General features: G+C 44.0%; 1 protein-coding gene across 1 annotated transcript in view; it reads left to right on the top strand.

Moving 5' to 3' along the window:
- The first annotated feature begins 5,684 nt into the window (after window positions 1–5,684).
- ZDHHC13 (zDHHC palmitoyltransferase 13) overlaps window positions 5,685–12,560 on the top strand; it is a 48,421-nt gene continuing 41,545 nt past the window's right edge. Inside the window, exon 1 of the mRNA XM_087855341.1 lies at window positions 5,685–5,820. Coding sequence (XP_087711467.1) covers window positions 5,794–5,820 — 27 coding nt within the window. The 5' untranslated portion in view covers window positions 5,685–5,793. The remainder of the gene's footprint in view (window positions 5,821–12,560) is intronic.

The following is a 12,560-nucleotide window of genomic DNA, read 5'->3' on the forward strand; positions in this document are numbered from 1 at the left end:
TCACAGCCTTGTTCCACAGGAGACAGACCTGCCCCTGTCACCTGAAGCTCTGGGCCTGGGCTCTTCCACAGTCTCTGGCCTGACACCCCAGGGAAATTGCTGAAGCTTCCCGAATCACAGTCTATAAAGTGGAGTGTTAATCCCCACTCTGCTCACTTCACAGGGGTGTTATGAGTCTCAATCTAAGTAAAAGCAAACGTGTTTTTGCAAATTGTATAAAGCCATAGATGGGATTGTTCAACTCAACATTTTCTGAACACTTAGCCTGGGTTGGGAAACGTGCTAGGTGCCAGGGATAGAAATGAAAAGGAATTAATATAGGATGGTTTGCTATTCAACAACAGTATCGAGCTGAGTTCCCATGGGCCAGGCACCATGCTATGTGTTGGGAATGCATCTGTGTTTGAATCAGGGCCAGGTTCTATGCTCACAGAACCATTCACGGTGTGCAGAGAAGATAGTTTTTCAAAACGTGAATTCATTAATGTTCCATAGGTGCTATTAGGAGAACTATAGGTGCTATGGGAGCACTTAACATGGAGTCCTAACCTGATCTAGGAGTCCAGCCTCCCTGAGGAAGTGATATTTAAGTGTCCTCTAGGAGCACAGAGACTAAGGGGCGAGTGGGTATATAAATGAATAAATGCAGAGCTATGATAGATGGATAAAGAAGGTAGAGAGGTGAGTCTTGCCACACCTGTATTAAAGTCAAGGTGAATTTATTACCCAATCCTGAGTGTTGCTGTCGCACTTTGGAAACATCCAGAAAAATTTCCATAGGAATAGATACTTAAATATATGACTGTAAGTAGGTGACTAAGACTCAAAATAGCAACCAGCAACAAAATAGTAGGAATACTTCCTGCTTTACCTCCTCTCTCTCTCTCTCACACACACACAGACACACACAGACACACACGCACACGCACACACACACACACACACACACACACACACATGCACACACACATCTGGTTAATCTGGCAAGTAAAATGTAAGATGTACACCACGGTCTCCTAATCTAGACCATATTGACTTAGAGTATCTTATTACCGGATCGCAATGATTTATATAGGTTTATGTATAAAATAAAGGTAAAAAGTCACTTTCACATTCTAACTGTGTAGCTTTCCATGCATAGAAGACAAGAGACCAAGCAAGACTTCTAAGTAATCTCTGCCCCATCCTGCAGCTCCCAGCCCTGAGAATCTGTGAGGTTGGTTACAGTTAGAAACTGAGGCTCCTTGAGGGTTGGTGAGATAGCCTTAGAGCCGGGCCAGAAGAGTTGCCTTAATCCTATCTTCTTCACTAACTTGTAGAATGGTCCTGGACAAGTCACTTCCCTCCCCAAGCCTCAGTTTCCCCATCTCTAAATAAAGGAAGTTGGCAAAGTCCTTTTGAGCTAGTTTTATGAATTTACGAAAAGGACACTTTATCTCCCCAGGCTAAAGTGGTCGTTGTGTTCTATTTCCTTGTTAGCACTTATTCTTGTCTTTACTTTTTCTCTTTAAAAAAAAATCTATTTATCTATCACTGATAGAGATAGCAAATACTGATAGAGACAGGAAATACTGGTAGAATTTGCTCTCCCCCAAAGACTTAACCTTCAGGACAGCAGAGACACTGCTGTTCGCCACTATACTCACGTATTTTAGCCTGTACCTGGCACATAGTAGGAGCTCAATAAACATCTATTGCCCGAATGTCCCCAGGGAACCCTCATCCCACACCCCAGCCCTGCTAGTTTGATACCAGTGAGCACTGGGGTTTTCTAACTGGTGTCTGTGAAAAGCTGTGTGGAGCTTCGTGACATTCCAAAAGATCATGACGGTGCCATTGAAATCCTTACAAACGCAAGCCCCTGTTCCAAAGAACACTCCTGTACTTTTCCAAGGCCATGGGAGAAATGAGACCAGAGTCAAAAGTTCAGTTAGAATGAAGTCAGCTGCCACCCATTGTGTGACAGTGGGAATTAGCAAACCCTCATGGGGAATTTTTCTTCAAAGCCAAGAGTCGTTAAACATTGTGAAATCAGCACTTCTTATAGTGATTTATGGAGCTGAACCACCTTTGATTTCCTTTTGTAAACCAAGACTTTCGCTGTATTCATTCATTTGTTCACTTGTTTGGACAGCACTTCTTTGTAGGCTCTACCCTGGGCCAGACCTTGAGCAGAGCATGTGAGGGGCGTACGGAAGGATGTGTGCCAGGAGCCCCTGGCCAAGTAGAGGGGAGAGCATCCACCCGAGAAGTGCAAGGCTGATCTAAGAGGTCAGTATCTGTGAGCCCATTGGATTAAAGTCTGTCTCTTGCTACTCAAGCAACACTAAGCCCCAGGAAACCAAGGACTAAAAATTTTTTTTTGTCTTGCTCAATATTGATTGGTGCTTGGTACCTAGTAGGAACTCAGCACAGCTTAGTCTCAGCGGGGGAGGTCACCTGATCAAAACTGAGAGGGACCATTGAGGTTAGTGCTTCCTGCAGCCAGTCTCAGCCCCATTTTACAAATGAAGAAAGTGTCACAGGGAGAGAAAGTGATTTGCTCAGGGTCACACGGTTGTCCTCCCCCATAGTCATATGTCGAAGTCTGAACACCCAGTACCTCAGAATGTGACAGTATTTGCAAGTACGATCTTTCAAGAGGCAAGTAAATTAAAATGCAGTCATATGGGTGGGCCTTAATCTATGTGACTAGTGTCCTCATAAGAAGAGGGGATTCGAACACAGATACATAGAGACGGGAGAACTTGTGAATTCACAGGGAGAAGATGCCCATATATCAGCCAAGGACACAGGCCTCAGAAGAAACAGCCCTGGTAGTATAACACGGTGATCTTGGACTTCTGCCTTCTGGAATTGTGAGAAAATACACTTCTGTGGTTTAAGCCCCCCCCAGTGTGTGGTACTTTGGTATGGCGGGCTTAAGGAAACTGATACCCCAGTACGGGATGGCAGAGTCAGGATGAGAGGCCAGGTCTGCTGATTCTCTCTCCTAAGCCCTCTGCGCGCACCACCAGGCTGGTCCAGTCAGTGTCCCCTGCAGCTGCTCCTGAGGAGGGTGATACCGATGATGTTAACGGCTAACCCATGCATAGTGCTTATCACGTACCAGGCACTCTTCTGCGTACTGTCTATACATAGGCTCATTTAATTCACTCGACACTCTTGGGAATTGGACACTATTATTGTCCCACTTGTACAGATGAAGAAACTGGAGCATGAAAAGATTGAACACCTGGCCCAAGAGCAGGCAGCTACTCAGTGCTGGAGCTGGGATTCAGGCCCAGGCAGGCTGCTCCACGACCTGCTCCTACCCATGTTCTACTGTGGTATGTCTACACACCAAAGACGTTTTCAAAGATGGGAGGTGATGGTAGCACTTAGGGCCTCGCTGGGTTTGCTTTCATAGAGCCATCAGTGGTGGCTACACTGGTCCCAATCTAAAGTGGTTCAGCGCAGGCATCAAACAAATGAGCAGAGGGGAGCAGGAAACTTACTAAAGAGTAGAGTGTTAGCATTTATTTGTTCCAGAATCTTCCCATGTGTTAGGCTATTCATGCAGAAGTACTGAGATAGCAGACTTCAACTATCCACAAGTTCAAAAACATCTCCAAATTCAGTCTTTGTTTTTTTTTTTTAAAGGATTTTATTTATTTATTTGACAGAGATACAGCCAGCCAGCGAGAGAGGGAACACAGGCAGGGAGAGCGGGAGAGGAAGAAGCAGGCTCCCAGCAGAGGAGCCCGATGCGGGGCTTGATCCCAGGACTCCGGGACCACGCCCTGAGCCGAAGGCAGACACCCAACTACTGAGCCACCCGGGCACCCCCCCCAAATTCAGTCTTTGAAAGCAAAACAACCAAACTGCTTCAGTCAAAGCACTTTGCAGTAAGAGACCTGGGTTTGACTCTTCTCTAGCGTACTTACCGGCTGTGTGACTTGGGGTTTATATACTCAATTGGAACCTCAGTTTTTTCTTCTGGGAGGTGGGGAAACTAACACTCCTCTCATGGATTGGGCATAATATATGCAAAAACACTGTCACAGGTGCCAATACATGGTAAGTGATCCAGAAACACAGCTCTTATAAGGTAAGCAAAATGACCATACCCAAAGGCTTTCTCCTCTATGAAGCCTTGCCCAATGTCTCATCCTGGTGTGTCCAAATTAATTGCTCATGGCTCTGGCTCTCACAGGAAGTTGCTTACACTTCTATTTGTCCTTCCTTGTATCATAGGAGTTGATGACATACCTATCCATCTGTCCATCCACTCAATAAAATTATGCTAACCATTGTCCATGTCCCAGTGCTATGCTGGGCACTGAGAGTTCAGAGATGGATGCCTGGGCACCCACTTTTGCCCTAACCAACCCTATCTTAGCTCTTGTTACCACATCTTTCTTACTCCTTCAAAGAATTGAAGCTTTAGTTTAGGTTGGGGAAAGGTGGATGAAAGAGAGATACATGATAGTTCTCCGCAAAATCCCAAAGGACACTATTCTGTGGAGGAGATGCTACCAGAAGAGGGATGTAGTTCCAGAGAGCAGAATGGGCTAGGGGGGCACATTGCAGGAGATAACAGGAGGACGTTCCAAGACAACAAGGTTTTTGTCTTTTTTGCTTATGGCCTCAAAGAGGTCGGGCTTTTGGGGCAACTCAGGGCTGCTATGCCCAACAGGCAGGAACAACAACAACAATAATAATAATAATAATAATAATAGAATTTTAAGAAATTTTACAATTCTAGTGTATTATGGTATTTATTATGGGAAAACCCAGCACTTTGTTGGATTTCTAGACACTGATTTTATGATTAAAACTATTTTTATAGAATAAGGGAGTGCCATTACTTTCCAGTTAAGCTTTTAAAGGTCTTAATCTGGTTCGGTTTGGCAACAGATACATCAAGGAATAATTACAAAGGCTGTGTTAAGTGCTGGGCTAGAAAACTCCAGTGTTTTCTGAGGTCTGAGGTAGGAGAGCGCATTGCCCCACTGGAGCTACCCAAGGGCAGGAAGCCGAACAGTTTAGATGCCAGCTCCTTCAGTCCACAAAAGTGCATGGAGAATGCAAGTGGGGGGCTCTTGCCCAATCTTCCCCTAGCCCAAGCAGTGAAACTCACGTATTTTCTCTTTTGTATGAAGAAAACAGAGGCCCAGATGGTGGCAGTGGCTCACTCAAGACCACAAAAGTGGAGTGTGGCAAATGTTTTAATAGTTAACATTTATTGACTCCTTACTATATGTCAAACATTGACTGAGGAGCTTTGCGCGTTTTCTCTCATTTAATCCTCCTGACAATCTGTGAAGTACCCTTATTTTTCCCCATTTCACAGATGAGGAAATGAAGTAAAATAAGAGACTTTCACGAGGTTATCTAGCTGTCTCGTAGCCAAGTTTGCATTTGCTCTCAGGAGGTGGTGGGGTGACTTTGGAACAACAGCGTGATCCTGGACCTGTGGGGGGGCCAGGACGAGGTCTGAAGGACAGGTGAACGCCCACCCGGGCGAGCACTGCGCGGTCTTGGCCTGGGGCTGGAGGCACACGGCGGGGGCGGGCCAGGGGCGGGGCCTCCGACTCGCGGTGTCCCAATAACTTCAGCGGAAAAGTCCCGCCCCCAACCTACGAAAGCGCAGGGATTGGCTCTCCCGAGGGCGATTGGCTGCACGGGACGCGACCTGGGCCGCGGCGGAGGCGGGGCCGCAAGCAGGAAGTGGGAGTAAAGACTGCTCGAGGCGAGCTGGTCAGCGGGTTGCTGCGGCCACTTCGCCGTGTCGCGGCCGCCAGTGGCGAGATGGAGGGGTCGGGGCTGGGCTCGCAGGTGAGTGCAGCCGGGCGCTGGCCGTCATGGGGCGGGGAGAGCAGCGGCGGCCGTGAGGGAGGGAGGGCGTAGGTGTGAGGCGGCTCCCTAGAGGGGCCTCCGGGGGCGGAGGGGCCTGGGCTGGGGAGGAGGAAGCGTGGAGACTCCGGGAATGATGCTGGCAATTCTCTCCGAGGCGACCGGAAAGAAAAGGCGAGGACGTACGGGTGAGTGCCCTACGGGCGCTCCGTCCTCCACGGTGGCCCAGGGCGCCCCCTGGGGCCGGTACCCCGGGACTCGGCAGGGACCGCTGAGGGGCCTGGGAAGGGAGTGTGGCCGTTCTTGGGAGAGGTGTCAGGTGACACACCTAAGTTGGACCAGCCTGTCTCGACCTTGGCCTGGAATCCGTGCGGTTCTCTTGATTTCTTTTTCGGTGGAGTTGCCTGGACACCTGCCTTCGCCCCACCCAGCCCTGTTCTGGTTCTTGTTCCCACATCCTTGCGTACTCCTTCATAGAACTGAGGCTCTTGGTGTAGGCTGGGGAAAGGTGGGTGGAAAGAGAGGTACGTGATGGCTCTCTGCAGAACCCCAAAGGACGCTGTTCTGTGGAGGAGATACTACCAGAAGCCCGAGGTAGTTCCAGAGAAAGAACGGGCCGGTGGGGGACGTTACAGGAGATAACAGGAGGACGTTCCAAGAGAAAAAGATTTTTGTCCTTTTTGCTTTTGGCCCTTTTCCAGTTCCTAGAGTGCTGGCAGGCATATTGTAGCTGTTCACTTAATATTTGTTGAATAAATGAAGAATATCCAGATTCTGCCAATATGTAGTGAGTGCTTAGCTTATGCCACATGCTTTTATATGCATTATTTTATTATGGAATTGAAGCATCCTTAAGAAGATAATATGATCTTTTTACTGATGGGGAAACTGAAGCCGTCTCCAGTTGGAGTGAGTTATGTAGTAGATTTTCTGTCCCTAATGGGATCCAAGCAGTTTGAGATGACTGGATGAGTTGGCTTCTAAAAACAATAGTCTTTACAGCTCTTAGGGTGTTTCTTATGCTCCCCCACTCCTGTCCTTCTTTCAACGGTGATGTAGGGTTAAGAGAAAGAATAAAACGTGGAGAATTTAAGTTGTTCTTATGGTATTAGGTGTTCTTGCTCTTTGACAGAAAAAAAAAATTTGTAAGCTCACTGAATTTTACAAAAGGGTGTAGAATCTTCACATGGAAACTATGTCTCATTTTTTCCTTAGAGAATCTCAAGGAAAAGTTGATAGGAGTTAACAATCATATCTTAATTACTGCCACTTATTTACAAAAGCCTTCAAGTACTTAATGTCCACTCCCTCGTGCTGAAGGGAAGATAGCCCTGCCCCAATTTCATGACAGATGGAGGAAGAGAATGATTCAGAGGTTGAAATTAATGGGACAAAGTAGAGTAGTCATTGTTCATAATAATTGTTGTTAATAATAATAATATAATAATAATGTTTTTTAGTAATAAAGATTTCACCTGTATATGGTGCTCTACGGTTTGCAAAATATTTCCCCATTCTTGATCCCTGTGACCTTATGAGGTGGGGAGAGATTGTTATTCTAGTTTTAAAGATTAGAACTGAGGCTCAAAAAATCGGAGTCATTTGTTAAAAGTCAAATAGCTGCTAAGTGATCGAGGCAAGACTTCATTCTGCTAGGTGTTAGGCACTGTTCCAGGTGCTGGAGATGAATCAGTGAATATAACAGACAAAAACATTCCTGCTCTGGTTGAATTTGGTCCTCCTGATTCCAATTTCATTGTTGTTGGGTTTTGCTGGAATTTGCTTATGCCATCTGGCCCCCAGTTTCCTCTCTGGCCTCATTTTTTTTTTTTTTTTTTTTTTTTACTACTTTCTTGCCTGCTTAATCAACCCCAGCCACACTGGCCTCAAGACCTTTGTACTTACTCTTCACTCTGTCTAGAGTACTCTTTCCTCAAATAGCCACATGGCTTATTCCCCCACTACTTTAAGGTTTTGACGCAAATGTCACCTCAGTGCGGCAGCCCCTCCCCATCATTACCACTACCAGCAACATTCCCTAGTCTTCTTTCTTGTTTTCTATTTCTCCTCAGCATTTAATACCATTTAACATACTTCTCTGTTTTGTTTGTTGTCTCTTTCCTTCCACCGAATGTAAGTTCTGTGCGGGCGTGATTTTTTACCAGTTGTATTGACTGCTGTGTGCCTAGCATCTAGAACAGTGCCTAGCACTGGTGGGTGCTCTGTAAACAATTGTCCAGTGAATGAACTTGGAAACGGAACTCTGGTACTTCTGTTAACGTCATGAGAAATTTTAATGGTTATCTGTTGGATCTCTCTTTGTTTTATTTGATAATCTGGCACGACAGTGACCCTCATCAGAGTCTGAGTATGATTTTTTAGATCTTGGGTTTCTCTTCAATTAATGCCCACTGTAACTTTAACAACACTTATTTACTATTTAGAAAAATAATATGATTCATGATATCCATGTGAAAAATACTGTACGATCCCTTATATCTTAAAATTGTTCTAGTTTTCTTTTCTTCTCTTTCTTCTTTTCTTTTTTCGTTTTTCTTTTCTTTCTTTTCTTTCTGTCTTTCTTTGTCTTTCTTTCATCCTTCTGGTTTTCTATTGCTGTGTAAAAACTACCCCGAAACATAGTGGTGTAAAATAGCCATTGTCATGCTCATGGACTGTGTGCCAGGAATTTGGGCAGGGCATAGCATGGATGGTTTGTTTCCGCTTCACTGTGTCTGGAGCCTTTGCTAGAAAAACTCATAAGCTGGGACACTTAATAGCTGGGGTTGGTATCATCTGGTGATGTCTTTACTCACATATCTGGCAGGGACACCTACATGTGGCCTGGGCCTCTGCACAGCATGGTGGCTGGGGTTCCAAGTGTGAGCATCTCAAGAGACAGAGGAAGCTGTCTGTTTCTGAGGCCTGAGCCTGCAAACTGGTGGAATATCACTTTTGTGGTATTTATTAGTGAGTCACAGAACTCAGATTTGAGAGGAAGGGACACAGACCCTCTCCTCTTGATGGAGAAGTATCAAAGAATTTAGGGACTGTGTTGTAAAAATCACCACAGATGTATTGGTATCTCTCTTACATAATTTTCATAGTATCTTGTTCTCCCCTGTGAAGGAGGGTACGTGTTAGCTACATGTTTCTTTCTTGACATCCTTCCTATTTTTTTTGACTCTTGCCTGTTGTGTTCACTACCATATCCCTGTGTCTAGAGCAGTGCCAGGCATGTAGAGTGCATTCAGTAAATACCTCATGAATGAAAGAAGAATGAATGAATGAATGGATTACAGCAGGAATTGTGTCTTATTCCCTAATTACCTCGTACAGACCTTCATCGAGTTACAAAGGGGTTACATCCAATAAACCCATCATAAGTAGAGAATGCATTTAATACTCTTAACCTCTAGAACATCATAGCTTAGCCTAGCCCACCTTAAACGTGTTCAGAACACTTACGTGAGCCTACAGTTGGGCAAAATCATCCAACACAAAGCCTGTTTTATAATAAAGGGTTGGATATCTCATGTAATTTATTGAATACAGTGTTGAAAGTGAAAGAATGGTTGCATTGGGTATACAATGCTTGGAAGTGTATTGGTTATTCACCCCTTGTGAGTGCATGGCTGAGTGTCATAGAACATATCACCAGACCTGGAAAAGGTTAAAATTCAAAGTATGGTTTTTACAGAATGCATATTATTTTTCACACCATCATCAAGTTGAAAAATCCTAAGTTGAACTATTTTAAGTTGGATTGTATTGTGATTGGCATATAGCAGGTGTTCTTTACATTTCTCTGAATGAATGGTTGGTGAAAACTCTTAATGAGTTTGCTGGCATCATGAGAATTTGAGAATTTGCTTAGTCTCTTCTGATACTTTTTTTTTTTTTTAAGATTTTATTTATTCCCTTGAGAGAGTCAGAGACAAGGAGATGAGTGGGGAGCGGGACAGAGAAAGAGAGAGAGGGGAAGCAGAGTTGGCTTCCCCTCCCTACTGAGTATGGAGCCTGGTATGGGGCTCGATCCCAGGACCCTGAGATCATGACCTGAGCTGAAGTCAGAGGCTTAACTGACTGAGCCACCCAGGCGCCCCTCTCTTCTGTTACCTTAACATTGAGCTTCTACCTCCATGAAGGGTGTTTGTTTATGTGAAGTCTTTGTCAGTGCACATTTTAATAATGACTGTTGTAACAGCTCCTCTTCGACCCATACAGCATTAATGTGGAAGGAACTTTACAGTTATATTGACCTGCTCTTCCATTTTACAAATGTAAAAACTGAAGCCAAAAATAGGGTAGATGATTAGCCGCCATCCTTCAGCCAGCATGAAATCTGAGACTTTGGCCTTGTTCTCAAGGGGTTTGCATTTCAACATGTAAAAATGAAACTAGAGAATTTTTTTTTTTTTGTAACTGGAGATTAATTTCTAAGAAGGATTTAGCATCTTGACGTAAACTTTGCTTCAGTCTTGGCGATGGGAACGCATGGTTGTTTTCCTTAAACATCTTTATGTGACTTGTCTCCAGTTGACCTTCCCAAAGCGGGCCATTCCTTTTCTCACCTATAGGTCTTGTAAAATTTCGGGAGGGTGTGCTATCTAGAGCAAAGGAGATAGCTTAGAGCTGTGGTCTCTAAGCTGTTTTGATCATGCGTTCCTATCAGGAACAGTTTTGAGCTTGCACCCCTAGAGTAAAACCCTACCACAATGTGAAAAGTGGGATCCCAAATTTTCATTTTTGTAACACATCGTGTATTGTGAGATTAACAGAATGCTAAACGAAGCCTGCGCTACAAGCTGCCCGGGAGCTTGGCTCCTGACACAGCCCCAATCACCCAGGTACTGACTGCAGTTTGTCATCACTTGTTGGCAGTTGCTCACTCTAACTTACACGCTGATTTTGTGTCATGTGGTCGGCTGGGACTGAGAAAGGTCAGCTTCCGTCTGTTTGAGGTACATGGGGCCTGAGGACAGGAGCCACTTGCCGAATTTGTGTCATCACAGGGCATGTTATTGTAAGATTTGGCAATATGTTTCTAAATTATATTCATTGACTGATAGCTCAATATATACTTGTGGTAAGGTTTTGAGTTAAAGATAATAAATAGAAACCTGTTTCAAATTAGCCTTTTTGATAATTTTAATTTTTTTTTTTTTGGAGGGAGGCTGGCTTTTTGTTAGATCACATTAGATTGTCTTTGTTTTTACTTCAAGTGATACTGAAGCTGCTATGCATAGAATTGTCAGCTTTACCATTTTCTTGTTTGCTTGGACTTATTATTATTGTTCCATTTTACGGCTGCTTTGTAGGAATCAGTTTAAGCCACTTGCTTATTTTGGGAGGTGTAACTTAGTTAAAATTAGAGAATTTCACTGGAAAATTAACTTACCCTCATGTATACTGCAGTATGCTGAAGGTCCCCCTGTCAAGCCCTTTGGGTGGTAGAACTTGACTCTGCCCCCAGGTCACCTTGTAAACAGACCGTTAGGAGTGACTTGCTTGACATACAATCAAAGGAGGCTGGCAGTGCTAAAATTGGTAAAGCTTAAAGAACCGGATTTGTAAATTTTTCCGATGTTCCCATTAGTAGTTCCCATAGTCCCTATAGTAGAAGCTTTAAGTTGTTCTCCCATTACCCAGTGGGTCACTGCATATATGGCCTTTAGTGGCCTTGCCTGGCTTTCGAGGCCACTGACGTCCAAAACAGGCTTTGAGTTTATATAATCATTTTTTAGGTTTTACTCTGATTTGGATTTTGGCAAAAAATGATGATGTGAACAGAAGGTACCTCCTGTTCTTTAGTCTTTACCACCCATTTCTGCCACTTAACCACATATTGCCTTCCATTATCATTTTATTCTATTTGTCTCTGTTAGGTTCTTTTAGACTCAGACTCCTGGCGGATAGACACCCATGACTTTCCTGCCTCTAACATAACACTTTGTATGCCGTAAATACACAATAGTTAATTGCTGAAAAAACAAACGCTCTTAATTGTGGATATTCTTTACATTGAAAGACGTAATCTTCAACTTTCAACATGAAAAATGAAGCTGATGTCCTTAATGCTTTAAGGCATTATGAGAAGCAGCAAATTGGTATCTGTGGAATGCGTCAGTTTTCTGTGATGAAAAAATCTGTGTATAAACAAAGGGTTAATCTTCCTAACATAACAAATGGGAAAAGATATACCATCCAACTAGAAAACCAGTAGACTATGAAAAAGTTGTCCACGAAAGAAAAATACGAGAGCCAGTAAACACAAAAAGTATGCTCAGATGCATTAGCAGCTAGGGGCCTGCAGATGAAAAACGAGATGCCATTTTTCAGCCATTGGATTGGCAAGACTGTAACGTGATTGAGAATGTTTGGTTACGGAGAAAAAAGAATGTTTACATCCTTGCTGTTTGGTGTGTGAAATGGGGAAGGTAGTTGAAAGAACATTTACATCCTTGCTGTTCGGTGTGTGAAATGGGGAAAGTAGCTCAGTATCTATTTATGTTTATATATTTTCTGACCCAGCAGTCCTCCTTCGGGCAATCAGTGCTGTAGAACGGACAGGGTGTTCATTGTAGCATTCTTTATAGAATGAAGGCTGAAATCAGCCTGCATCTCTGAACAGCACCAGGTGTAGAGGCACTGACCCCCTACGCAGTGAAAAAATCCATGTGTAACTTTTATTCCCTAAAAACTCAACTGCTAATAGCCTG

The sequence above is a fragment of the Ursus americanus genome, chromosome 24, assembly GCF_024610735.1.
Source record: "Ursus americanus isolate L20-20 chromosome 24, mUrsAme1.1.p, whole genome shotgun sequence".
Lineage (NCBI taxonomy): Eukaryota > Metazoa > Chordata > Mammalia > Carnivora > Ursidae > Ursus > Ursus americanus.